Raw genomic sequence first — 13,733 nt, forward strand, 5'->3', positions numbered from 1 at the left:
TAAACAATTTTTCTTCTTCACTTATGTGCGCTGATTGGCATCACTGAGCACTGACTGACATCACTGGTGGGCACTGATTGGCATCACTGGTGGGCACTGACAGGCATCACTGGTGGGGCTGTACTGATCATCATTGCACTGATTATCAGAGCAGATGTCCTCACTGAGGAAGGCCGCTTATCAGCTCTCCTCTTCAGGAGAGGAATGCCGATAACCGACACTTCCTATTTACACTGCTCAGCTGTGATTGGGCACAGCTGATCACATAGTGAAGAGCCTACGTCATAGGCTCTTTACTGTGATTGGAGATGCGGTGTTTCCAAGCAGGCACGCACGAGCAGCTTGTTCTGAAGGACGTCATGCGACATCCACTCAGAACAATGAAACCCCTGCCCAGCCGTCATTCTGCCGGGTGGGAAGTGAGTAATCTGTTTTCTAGTAGTCACATGACAGCTTTCACAGTCACTGCTCAGGATCTGGAGCTCTGCAGTCAACGATGAGGAATTCCCAGACTAGTACTGTCCCCTCACCAATACCAATACACTGGGCTTTGTGTGAGTCTCTTCCAACCAGCCACAGCAGCAACCCCGAGCTGTGTGGTCATGTGACCACTGGGAAACCATAAAGAAAAGTATTTTAACTGCTTATTGTAACAACCAGTGTCCAACGTTCGTAAAGGCAGAGGGCAAAATTTACTCTCCTCCTTCCAATTTACTTTAGGCTGCATTCACACCTGAGCGCTTTCAGCTCATAAAACGCCCAACAAGCAAAATCACATTCATTTCAATGGCACCTGTTCACAACTGAGCGTTTTGTCACCTAAAGCAAAACGCCTGAAAAACGTCTTAAGCTCAAAAAAGAACATGAGCTTCATCGGGGCAGATGAAAGGCGTTTTTCTGCCTTTTACTTTGGTGACCTGAACAAAATTGTGGTTAAAAACTTGGTAAAAATGCGTGACTTTGAAACGCTCAGGTGTGAATGCAGCCTAAATGTAATGTGCAATGTGCCAAGGATGGCAGTGAAAACCAGGTAAAAAAGAGGCAGGGGAGACAATAGATTATCCATTTACAAGACATAAAAATTCAGAAGAGGAAGAAAAGCAAAGGATAGCTAGAATCAGATAACATTGTGCTGGTGGCCAGAACCCTTCCAGGGCTCTAGTGTCAGAGAGAATTTTAAGAGTATTGCATAATGGCGTAAAGTAGAAGCTGTTCATTATGGTGTCTCTGTATTTTCTAATTGTGCAGGTATGTGTACTTGCTCCACTCTTCTGCACTACAGTTTTGTATCTCTGTGATTTATTTTTATCCAGATCTTGATGATAACATGTTTGTGAAAACTTCCACCAAGAGCGAATGGATTTCCAGGGGAGACTATTATGCTAACCACAAGTGCTGGAAGGTATTTTTTTAACAATGTAATCTTTTTCTTAATGCATGTAAAGGAATTTATACTCGTATAAAAAAAAAAAATGGCGTAAACCTGAACTTGAAAATGCTCAGTCTGGTTTCACTGCACACTGTGAGCTTCTTGGTGTGCTTCAAAAGCTTCAGAAAGTCGGATAGAGCTCTCATTATTTCCTGACTGGAGGACTTCCAGCATATAGCCCTTAACTCTCCTTCTCTGCCAGTCCCTTTCATTCATTTGATTTCAGTTTTTTCTGTCGTAACAGCTCTTTACCTGGGGTGGTTAGCTTGCAAATTGCATGAACTTCAGAACAACATATTTAAAGAGGCACTGTGAACATTTAAACCTGTGCACACAGTCAGATAAAAACACGTCTTAATTATGGGGTTTTACCACCCCAAAACTGCAAATGTAAATGAATCCTATACTATTCTGAGCCCCCTATAAGGCTGCTTTCACACTGATGTGCTGTGGTTTACTTGCAGTGCATCTGCATCAGTGTGAAAGGAGACCTATACTATTATACCCAGTGTGTTGCTTCACACTGACCTGAAGATGTCTTCTTTCCTGCTGCTGGCACCACTCTGGAGACCGATAGCCGGGATAAGAGGTGGAGTGCGGTTGGCATCAATCCGCATGGGGCAGGAGCCAGCACTACAGAGGAGGCATCAGCTTAGGTGGCTCTGGCTCCCTACTACAGCTCCAACTTTACAAGTAGTCCCTCTGCATTGCACCCTGTTTGGTGATGCGCTGGAATGGTGGGTCAGCAAACCCAGACCGTGATCTACTAGTCACCTGTTCGCAATCTACTGGTTGATTGCGATCTACAGGTTGCTGACCCCCGTTCTAAACCTTTTACTATTTTTTTTTTTTTAATACCAAACATGTTACACTTAAGTATGTGTGGTGAAATCACCATTTACGTGTGTGTGTGAGAGGCCTATTTATGCATTCACATTTGCTCTTGAGCATTGGGGGAAGCAGCCACTTATCTTTTTTTTTTTATTATTATTATTATTATATTTACTTTTTCTACACTGTTTCTTTTAATTCTACTTTATTGCTATCACAAGGGATAGACAACATCCCTTGTGATAGCATGGGCAAAGACAGGTACTCATTACTGAGAGATCTGGGATTTATTAGACCCCAGATCTCTCCTCTGCCCCTAAAAGCATCTTTTCAAACCGAGATTAGTTTGATCAAGAACTTTACAAGCTGGTAATGGTTTTCAAACAACAAACCAAAACCAGACGTGACAAAATCCTTGTTGTTTCATTTGTTAAAGAGAAGGGGTGTCTACGGCTGTACCTGCCTGTCCTTTGCGCGCAGCTGGCCACAGTGGATGCAGCAGGGCTTTCCAATTGCACAGAAGAGCCCAGGAATGGCGGTGGGAAGGTGGCCCCCATCTGCACCCTATAGAAGTGATCGGGCAGTGGTGGAGCTGCTTGGACCACACCTAGAGGAAAGCCCATCGCCAGTTGCAAACTACCGGGATCAAGGCGGTAGCTGCAGCAATGATCCCAGTATAACCACTTCAACCTGAGAACATACCAGTACTTCTTAAGGGCATTAGGTTAATATCCATTACCTTTGGAGTACAGACAGGATAGTGGAAAGCTGGTCAGTTTATTGAAGGACAAACAGTTGCCTGTCTATACTCCAGTGGGTGAAGTGTTTTACTTGTTGTGTGGATTGAATTGCATAAAGCCAATTACCCACACTAGATTGTGAATAGTCGCTTCTATTTTGATTACCACCACATTTTTTTCTGCTGTTTCCACTATACATACATGTGGTATGTAATGTCTTCTAGTCCTCCTTTTGAAAGTGTGCATATCGTGAAGCATCATATAAAACAGAGTTTGGGAAACATAGACATTGTAATGCGTTTAAACTTGTCAGTATTTTAAGTACATCCAGGGTGCGTACTATTGAGTTTTTACTATAACTGTGAAATGTTTTTTTATTGACTAATGACTGGGGAAACCCCTGTTTTCAGGTTGCTGCTAAATGTTACCAGAAAGGTGGAGCAGTTGAGAAGGAGAAACTTGCCTTTGCTCATGATGAAGTTTTAAATTTGCAGACCAAAAGTGCAAGTGTAAGGTGAGTACATATTTTTCAGTAGTTTGACACTAAGGTTCATCTAAGTAACAGTTTGTTATTAAAAGCCTAATATCACCTTTTATACAAGTTTACACCTATATTTAGGTATTCCATGTTGTATAATGCACATTGCCTGCTCTGTTCATTTTCTCCCAAGTGGGCCCCAGTGCTCAAGATATTGCTGATTGTGGGACTGAAGCACGATATGCACCTCACTATCTTTGATTGCATTCTTTGTCTTACTCTTTTGTTTTTATTGAAAAAAGATTAAACCTGGTACACATACAAATTATAACAGTTTTCGTACAGAAGTGCCAAGAGTGTCTCGACCCTTGTGAAAATGGGAGATAAAAAGAGTACAGCAAATTAGAAATCTTTCTCCAGAATGTAATGTTAAAGACACATAAAACAACCAGTAGTAGACTGTTAATCAGTAGATTAACCACTGAGTTGAACGAATAAATAAACTAGTAGTGTGTACTAGGCTTAAGCTAGAGAAATACTTATATTTTAAAGAGACCCATTAAGGGATGATCTCATTTGAGCAAGGTGAAAATACTGTGACTTCCCTTTTCCCTTTTGCGGTCATCCGTCAGAGGAGGGGGGGCCACTTGTATGTTGTAAAAAGTAGCAAAGGGAAGAGGCCATAAAAAAGATAGACGCAAGAGGGTTATAAGAGAGAAAAACAGGCAAAGCAGGAAGAAAAGGGAAGATTGAACAAGTGTACAGAAAGAGAGGGGAGGCTTCCCTCAGAGGCTCACATTAACCAAAACAGACTCAACAATACTACCGTTACAGTTCCAAAAAGGGTTTCATTAGCTGTGAAGATGAAAAATGATCAAGCCAAAGCTCCCAGGTGCATAAAATGTTGTTGTCACATGTATCATTAACCACTTCAATACAGGGCATTTTCACCCCCTTCCTGACCAGGCCAATCTTCAGCTTTCAGCGCTGTAACATTTTGAATGACAATTGCGCGGTCATGCCACACTGTACCCATATGAAATGTTGTTAATTTTTTTCCCCACAAATAGAGCTTTCTTTTGGTGGTATTTTGATCACCTCTGCGGTTTTTATTTTTTGCGCAATAAACAAAAAAAGAGCGACAATTTTGAAAAAAAAAAACACCTTTTTACCTTTTGCTATAATAAATATCCCAATTTAAAAAAAAAAAAAAAAAATCTTCCTCAGTTTAGGCTGATCAATATGTATTCTAGATATTTTTGGTTAAAAAAAAAAAAAAAATGCAATACACCTATATTGATTGGTTTGCACAAAAATTATAGCTCCTGCAAAATAGGTTATTGATTTATGGCATTTTTATTATTTTTTTATTTTTTTTTTTTACTAGTAATGGTGGCGATCTGTGCTTTTTGTCAGGACTGTGACATTGCGGCGGACAGATCGGACTCTTCTGACACTATTTTGGGACCATTGACAATTATACAGCGATCAGTGCTATAAATATGGTAGGGAAGGGGTTAACACTAGTGGTGATCAAGGGGTTAAATGTGTTACCTAGGGAGTGATTCTAACTGGGGGGGGTGGGACTGACTGGGGGAGGTGACCGATCGGTGTTCCTATATACTAGGAACACCCGATCTGTCTCCTCTCCCCTGACAGGACGTGTATTTGTGTGTTTACATCCACACAGATTTACGTTCCTGCTCTATGACCAGCAATTGCGGGTGCCCGGCAGACATTGCGGCCTCCAGGCACGCGCATCGGCTCCCGAGTCACGCGGTGGGCGTGCGCCCCCCCAGACCTCCGGAGGCCGTGGACTTCATATGATGCCCGCCCAGGATGGCACCGCTGAGTTTTTTTTTAGAACATTTGTTTAGCTCATTACATGAAAGTAAGGCTAATAATATAACTTAGATTACAAAATATATAGTTTTACCCAAATTAGTTGATACACACCACAACAAAAACTATTATATCTAGTATCTTGTTTGACCTCTATGATTTGTAACGACCGCACCAAGTCTTCTAGGCATGGAATGAACAAGTTGGCGATGTATTGCAACATCTATATTTTTCCATTCTTCAAGAATGACCTCTTTTAGAGCCTGGATGCTGGATGGAGAGTGATGCTCAACTTCTTTCATAGGTGTTTGATTGGGTTCAGATTAGGAGCCATACTTGGCCACTGAATCACTTTCACCCTGTTGTTGTTCTTCAGAAATGCAGCAGTGGCCTTAGATGTGTGTTTTGGATCATTGTCATGTTGAAAAAGTGCATGACAACCAAGGAAACCGAGTGATGGTAGCATCTACTCTTTCAATATAGAGCAGTACATCTGTGAATTCATGATACCATCAATAAATTGCAGCTCCCTGACACCAGCTGCACTCATGCAGCCCCACAGAATGACACTGCCACCACCATGTTTCACTGTAGGCACCATGCATTTGTTTTTGTACACCTCACCTTTGCAACGCCATACAGTTTTGAAGCCATCAATTCCAAAAACATATTTCTTTGTCTCATCACTCCAGAGTACAGAGTCCCAGTAGTCTACTTTTTCAGCACGTGCCCTGGCAAATTCTAGGTGGGCTTTTTTGTGCATGGGCTTTGGGAGAGGCTTCCTTCGTTGATGACACCCATGAATGCCATTCTTCTGCAGTGTACACCATATTGTGTCATAGGAAACAGTCACCCTAGTTTGGTTTTCTACTTCTTTATCTAATTGCAGTGAACTTGCATAGCTATTTTCCTTAACCCTTCTCATTAGAAGACGATCCTGTTGAGGTGTTAACTTCCAAAGCAACGCCCTTTTATAATCAACTGTCTGCTGGACGCCTGTTTAATGAATAATTAGATTCATCTGTAGTTGAATGCTTGTTACTTAGGATTTTGTTGTCTAAAATTTAACTTTGCGTTCATTGGGGTGTACTCATTTTTGCAACATGGTCTTGAATGAATTTGTTAGGAAAAGTACTTTTTTGTGTGTGCAAATCAACAAATCTTGGTTGCAATCAATGGGCCCCAATTGTGGGAGTATTTAGTAGTATAGTGTGCCAAAGAAAATTATGATTTTGTAAGGAAAGTAAAGGTTTTCTGACATATCTGTTGGGGTGTACTCATTTATGCTGAGCACTGTGTGTTTATATGTATGTGTATGTATATATGTGTGTGTATATATATGTATGACTGCGCTTGCAACACTTCTGATATATAAGGGACAGAGCTGTTAGTTTAACGTTTTGTACATAAAATAAAAAATTTATACTAAAGACAGCGCTGAATCCCACCAACTTTGAAAATGAAAATTCATATACATACAATATCTCAAATAATATCAAAGCAAATATGAATATAAAGGGCTAGTGTCTCAAAATTGACATGACGTATCCTAATATTCAGTGCAAAAAAGGTCCCAACAAATCAATAAAAAAATCTTGTGCAATAATGGTTTAAACCATTTATTACAATAAATACACATAAAAGTGCCTTTGATTGTAACCAAAGTTTATATATCCAGTAGTGCATGTGCCTTTGACTTTAACCACAGTTTATATATCCAGTGCAAAGAAAAATAAATAGTCCCAAGATGCCAATGCGATTGCTTAATAATGATGGAAACCCCTCATCAACGTGCGCACTCCTCTATCACAAAATCTTCCATCTCTTTACCGTGCTTAAAAAAAAAAAAAACAAAACTTACCAAATTGCCATAACCTCTGCAACTGAGTGGTCATGGTTCACATGCGTATACACCCCAAGAGGCTCCACTCCTCCTCTGTGCCAGGAGTATCAAACACTTTAGCTCCTGCATGGGTGTGACTTATTCTTCCAGCCAAAGGTGAAATGAAATAAACTTTCTTTCTGGAGTTAAGCAGCTTGTTCCAGCATTTCCTTCTCACTTTCAAGGCATCACAGATCTAAAAAGAAACATTACTAGTCATTGGAGAGTGGCAATAATTTATAAGACATTGTATAACATACCTTCACTATGGATGGTTAAAGAATGGTCATCAGACAGTCCAGCCTTCTTGGGTTGTTGCAGGTTTTTTCAGTGTTGGGCAGCTAATGAGCAGCTTGTCTTGAATCGGGTTCAGTCATTTCTGAAAATGTTCAGTGATGACCCATATTCTTGTGTGACCTGAGCCCTGGCTCTATGCAGGCTGAAACAGGCAGAGCATTGTCCATTGCTGTGTCTCTTCCTTTTTGTTTTGTTGGGACTATCTTTTTACACTGAATGTTAAAATATACAAATTTTGAGACCCATGCACTTATTTTCATGTATGCTGCTATATTTGAGATATTGTATGTATATGAATTTTCATTTTCACAGTAGGTGGCATTTTAGAGCTGCCTTTAGTAAAAATGTATGAATTAGTACCGGATTAAGAGGTTTATGGTGGCTATCTGGGACGATTTGTAACCATAAGAGATCTTAGGGACCCCCAACCCTCCCTTGGTCCTAGGTTTTTACAGCAGTTGTCAATTCAACCTAGCCCAAGTGGAGTCCCAGATGATCTTAAAAGTGAGGCATTGTAGAGAGCGAAGAACATGGGATGGAACAAGGATAGGCAAGACCCTAAACTAGTACAAAAGCTTTAGGAGAAAGGACATTTTTATCACACATTTGCAGCCAATTAAACAATTGTGGGGCTTGTCCGAAGTGTCTAATGGGTGTTTAAGATGATGTGCATTCTTTTTAAAAAGAAATAAAGTATCTGCTTTGTTAGGATGAAGGTATGCAGTGATTGTTTAAAAATAAAAGTTGTTTGCTAGATGTGTATCTCATTTCAGCTTAAGCAGTTTTCTAATAATGAAACATAATTTTTTAGGGAAAAACAGCTTGGATATCTAAGACTTGCAAAGACATACTTGGAGTGCCGAGAACCAAAACTGGCTATGAAGTGCCTAAACAAATCCAAAGAATTCAATCTCTGTGCAGAACTTTGCAAGAAAAATGGAAAGGTAAGGGGGTAAGGGTTGTTAATTGATGTAGAAGAGCTGCAAAGGCAGGCGTGATGGTCTGCTTAAAATTTTTTAAAGGTTTAGAAATACCCAATTTACTGGTCTAATGGAACTATGATGGAACAATATACTTTTTCTTTGATGGGCAAATGTGCCCATGTTTGATTTGCTAAGGATTTGGTGAATCGCATTTGTCAAACTTGAACTTGGAGTCAAATCCGATGCAAAACAGGTTTTAAAAAGTGCTCTACATGTGATCTTGAAGACAATGCTGGAAATACATAAATCCTTAAACTTTTTGTTTTTTGATGAAGTAGTGGATGGTTAATTGCCAAGCACTAGTTATGAACAGTACTGGATAAATAACCTTTGGGAAACCATTGCTCTGGTTAATGGTTCTGAATCGAGCCATTATTGGAGCCATTATTGGACGGCTCAATTCAGACAGTGTACCAATCCAATCTGAGTGACTCTTTATGTTGTGATCACCAACTGATGACAGATTGCAGTGATCACACCAATACTAAGCTCCATGGTTTAGCCACTTCAGTGCGAACATTTTTCTTCATTTGCAAAAATTTGGAAAAACTGGATCACCTTGGGGTGTTTGGTTTCAATAATGGTCAATTTGAGGGTTTTTGTACCATAATGACAATTTTTTTTTCTCATCAGATTTTATTGACCCTGTAGGTTTAAAAAAAAAAAAAAAAACTTACGTACAAAAAAACAAACACAACAAGAAAAAGAACAATAGGAGAAAAAATACAATAAAAGAGACAGCAGCCTTGTAAACCCACCCAAAGCCAGCATGAAGAGCATCCATGGACATGACAAAAACAATAATTACAATCGCATCATAAATGGGACTATACAGTAAACAGTGAGGGGGAAAAAAGTATTTGATCCCCTGCTGATTTTGTACGTTTGCCCACTGCCAAAGAAATGAACAGACGTCTTCTATACAGGTAATGAGCTGAGATTAGGAGCACTCTCTTAAAGGGAGTGCTCCTAATCTCAGCTTGTTACCTGTACAGAAAACACCTGTCCACAGAAGCAATCAATCAGATTCCAATCTCTCCACCATGGCCAAGATCAAAGAGCTGTGCAAGGATGTCGGGGACAAGATTGTAGACCTATACAGACCTATACAAGACTTGAATGGGCTACAAGATCATCGCCTTGTGAGAGGGTGACAACAGTTGGTGCGATTATTCGCAAATGGAAGAAACACAAAATAACTGTCAATCTCCCCTGGTCTGGGTCCATGCAAGATCTCACCTCGTGGAGTTTTAATGATCATGAGAATGGTGAGGAATCAGCCCAGAACTACATGGGAGAATCTTGTCAATGATCTCAAGACAGCTGGGACCATAGTCCCTAAGAAAACAATTGGTAACACTATGACGTGAAGGACTGAAACCCTGCAGTGCCCGCTAGGTCCCCCTGCTCAAGAAAGCACATGTACAGGTCCGTCTGAAGTTTGCTAATGAACATCTGAATGATTCAGGGGGGAACTGGATGAAAGGGTTTGGGTCAGATAGAGACCAAAAACACAAGCTCTTTGGCATCAATTCAACTCGCTGTGTGTTTGGAGGAGGAGGCATGCTGCCTATGACCCCAAGAACACCATCCCCATCGTCAAAACATGGAGGTGGAAACATTATGCTTTGGGGGTGGTTTTCTACTAAGCGGACAGGACCACTTCCCTGCATCAAAGGGACGATGGACGGGCCATGTACCGTCAAATCTTGGGTGAGAACCTCCACTTAGCCAGGGCATTGAAAATGGGTTGTGGATGGGTATTCTAGCATGAAAACGACCCAGAATACACCGCCAAGGCAACAAAGGCTCAAGGAGAAGCACATTAAGGTCCTTGATTGGCCTAGCCAGTCTCCAGACCTTAATCCCATAGAAAATATGTGACAGGATCTGAAGGCTCGCGTTACCAAACATCAGCCTCGAAACCTTAATAACTTGGAGAGGATCTGCAAAGAGGAGTGGGACAAAATCCCTCCTGAGATGTGTGCAAACCTCGTGGCCAACTACAAGAAATGTCTGACCTCTGTGATTGCCAACAAATGTTTTTTCACCAAGTTATGTTTTGCGAAGGGGTCAAATACCTATTTCACTCATTAAAATGCAAATCAATTTATAACTTTTTTGAAATGCATTTTTCTGGTTATTTTTGTTCTGTCTCACTGTAAAATAAACCTACTATTAAAATTATAGACTGATCATTTCTTTGTCAGTGAGCAAACCTACAAAATCAGCAGGGGATCAAATACTTTTTTCCCTCACTGTATGTCTTACCGAGCTGATCGGTAATGCATGACACTCCCCAACTCTACCAGGAGACAGCGAGTAAATCAAGATTTTGTAATGTAAATTATTACAAGTATACCAACGGGAAAAAATGCTACTGTCTTTACTTGGCAACAAAAAAAAAAAAGGAATACAGATACAACCAGAGCCTGCCTTTTAAAACAGTGCTCACCTGCCACTCAATTTACCATTGGAGACATGCTAAGTGAGTATGCATCTAGAATTGTAAATACCAGAGCATGAGCCAAGTGATTTGTTATACACATTAAAGTGGGGTTCCACCCCAAAAAACAAAAATACCTGACAAATTCTAAAAAAACAAAAACAAAAAAACATTTGGATATATATATTTTTTTTGACTTACCTCTAAATGCCTGTTGCTAGGTGGTCCCTCGTAGTCTGCCTCTTCCATTGCCTGGGCTGGTGACATCACTTCCCCCTTGGCACAGGAAGGGCTCGGCTCTGCTCCCTCCCTCCTGTCAATCATCTGGGACCCATTACAGGAACAGGATAAGCGAAAGTTCCATTTTTGGGTGGTACTCCGCTTTAAGGTCAAGCTAAAAGAGCATCGCCATGTTATGACAAGTCCAGTGTGGACTTCATCGAGCTTTCGAAGTCAGAACATCACATTTTCAAGGCATTGCCTTCCATACTCCCCAATAAATGGAAAAGTGAAGAGGTTGATTTAAGAGGAGTGGCGGTAGTGATATGAGGTTTTACATAGGTAAGCAGCGGCAAAATTATACGCTAACCCGGAGGAAACCGCTGCATCTCTCCTCTCTTTTAAAAGAATGGCACTGCAGCGTGCTAATGCACTTTAAATGCGTTGCAGTAACACACACTTTACAGCACTGCATCCTATTACAAAGGTTTGGATGCTACCATTATGCATTTTGCCAGGAGTGTTATTCTTCCTAAGGAAGATTCAGTTTCCGTTAGCTGTGTCCTCGATTGACTAATTGATGGATATCTGAGAGATTCATGTTGAGAGGCAGGGGACGCTTGTAAGCCAGTGATCGCAGAACTTAATGGCAAGCACAATACAGTTGGAACCCAGAATCTCCAGGTCACCATCCCCCATGAATTGCTGAAAGAGCAGGTTATTAGTGCTCTTAGTGAGTTTAAGTGCTCGGTGGATTTTCTGGATAAAGTACCATTTTTGTTATCAATGTTCCCCTAAGGCAGTCCTGCATTCAGTGACCATGAAGAGGGCTTTAAAGCCCATTCCTTGGTCAACAAACCCGTCCTCAGGCAGGGTGGTTGTAAGTGCCTGTATGATAATTTTTTCCCTCTGATCAGAAGTTGTGACTGAGACTCACCGCTGCTCAACCCTGGATGTCCTCAGTTTGTTGTGCAGATGGAAGGTGCTTGCAGTTGGCTCTTGATTGCCGTATAACAGTATTTGAGTTTCATAGAGCAGAACATATCCTTGGAATGTCGAACACTTTTTATTGGTCGTGATTAAAAGTTACATGTACATCCCAACGCTTAGCACTATTCCAAGAGCAATCAGTGGTTAGTCTGGCCTTCCTCCTCACAGGTCGAGGCTACGGTGTGTTCTCTCTGCTAGTTTGGCCCACTCTTCATTCCAGGACTCAAGATCCTTTTGCCAGAATGGAAAACTTCAAGAGCAGATGGCAGGGTGTGCAAGGGTACCTTTATGAGTCCTGTTGACGGGAGACCCCCCCGGCTAGTGTGGTGGAGGCCAGGGTGGTCAATTGTGCGCACAGATGGGAAAGCACCTTTTTTGGCATCCGTGGGTGCCTGCTACAGTAAAATTTGGTTGCTGTTGGTGGTTCAGACATCACCCTCCAGAACATTTCTTCATCCTGATCAGAATGGCACATTCCGCTCAGGAGGTGGATGTTTTCTATCAGTACATCCATATTATACGACCACAATGAGGAATGATTCTAAGTTCTCCCTCAGAGAGATTTACAGGATTTTACAGGTGTTAAATTTAAAGTAACTGAGTCTCGTGGGAGATGGACATTTTCAATTTGTGTGTCTTCCTTTCAGGGCTCTCCACCTCACTGATGACCTTTATGGAGGTCCTATTCTCTGTGTAGCCCCTCTGAGGAAACATTATTTGGATGGTGTTCTACTGTTGGCTCAGATTCCAGATGACCTACTTGTTCAAAAGGGGAGAGAGGTATGAAGGTGGAGACGTGACGGCAGTGCTGCTCATGCCTAGTCACACCTGCACCCCCGTAATTTGAAAATTGGGACTATTGCGGTACTCAATAATAATATTGCAGTTACCACATTCTAAAAAAATATAAATGTAAATTTTAATGATTGAAAGTATCAAAATACAACACAATAATATAACATACAATCATAAAAACAAGTGCCACACTACATACAGCAAGGATAACCCGCAGAATTTATACAGAGCATGTGTGTGGAATTATTGTCTCGACCGGTTTCGCGGCTGGAACCGCTTCTTCAGGAGAACTCTATAAAGTAATTTTAGAGTAGTTTAGCTGAATACATACAGTATATAAAAATTTACATACGTAGAACGAAGCGGCAAACATAATAAGTCAGTTGTAGTCAGAGATCACAGTACATACATAGTAACATTAAGGACAGGCTCGGACGGAAGCAGTGGGACAGCGGAACCCAACACAGAATCCCCCCGCGGCGGACACGGGGGATCTATGACCGGACTCTAATTTGGTGGAGAATGGTAATAGAATAATAGTAATTATAATGATGTTATGGTGGTTAAAACGTTAATTGCGTGGTGAGGAAAAGGAGGGGTGAGAGGGAAGGGGTAGGGAGAAGGAGGAAAGGGGTTGGGAGCCAGGAAGGACAAGGAGGGGTGGGGACAAAGAGAGGGGGGAAGGGGGGGGGGGCAAAAAGGAGGGGGAGGAAAGAAGGGGAAAGGGGAGAAGAGGGGAAGGGAGGGAATGAAAAAGGGGGGGGGGAGAGGAAGGGGGGAAAAGGAGGTGAAGGAAGGAGA

The 13,733-nt window shown here is 41.4% G+C and overlaps 1 protein-coding gene across 1 annotated transcript in view; it reads left to right on the forward strand.

Moving 5' to 3' along the window:
- Positions 1-13,733, forward strand: part of TRANK1 (tetratricopeptide repeat and ankyrin repeat containing 1) — a 273,379-nt gene that overhangs the window by 198,307 nt on the left and 61,339 nt on the right. Inside the window, exons 22-24 of the mRNA XM_073630592.1 lie at positions 1,314-1,402; positions 3,411-3,514; positions 8,311-8,443. Of these exons, the coding sequence (XP_073486693.1) occupies positions 1,314-1,402; positions 3,411-3,514; positions 8,311-8,443 (326 nt within the window). The remainder of the gene's footprint in view (positions 1-1,313; positions 1,403-3,410; positions 3,515-8,310; positions 8,444-13,733) is intronic.

The sequence above is a fragment of the Aquarana catesbeiana genome, linkage group LG05 (assembly GCF_042186555.1).
Source record: "Aquarana catesbeiana isolate 2022-GZ linkage group LG05, ASM4218655v1, whole genome shotgun sequence".
In the NCBI taxonomy this organism is placed as follows: domain Eukaryota; kingdom Metazoa; phylum Chordata; class Amphibia; order Anura; family Ranidae; genus Aquarana; species Aquarana catesbeiana.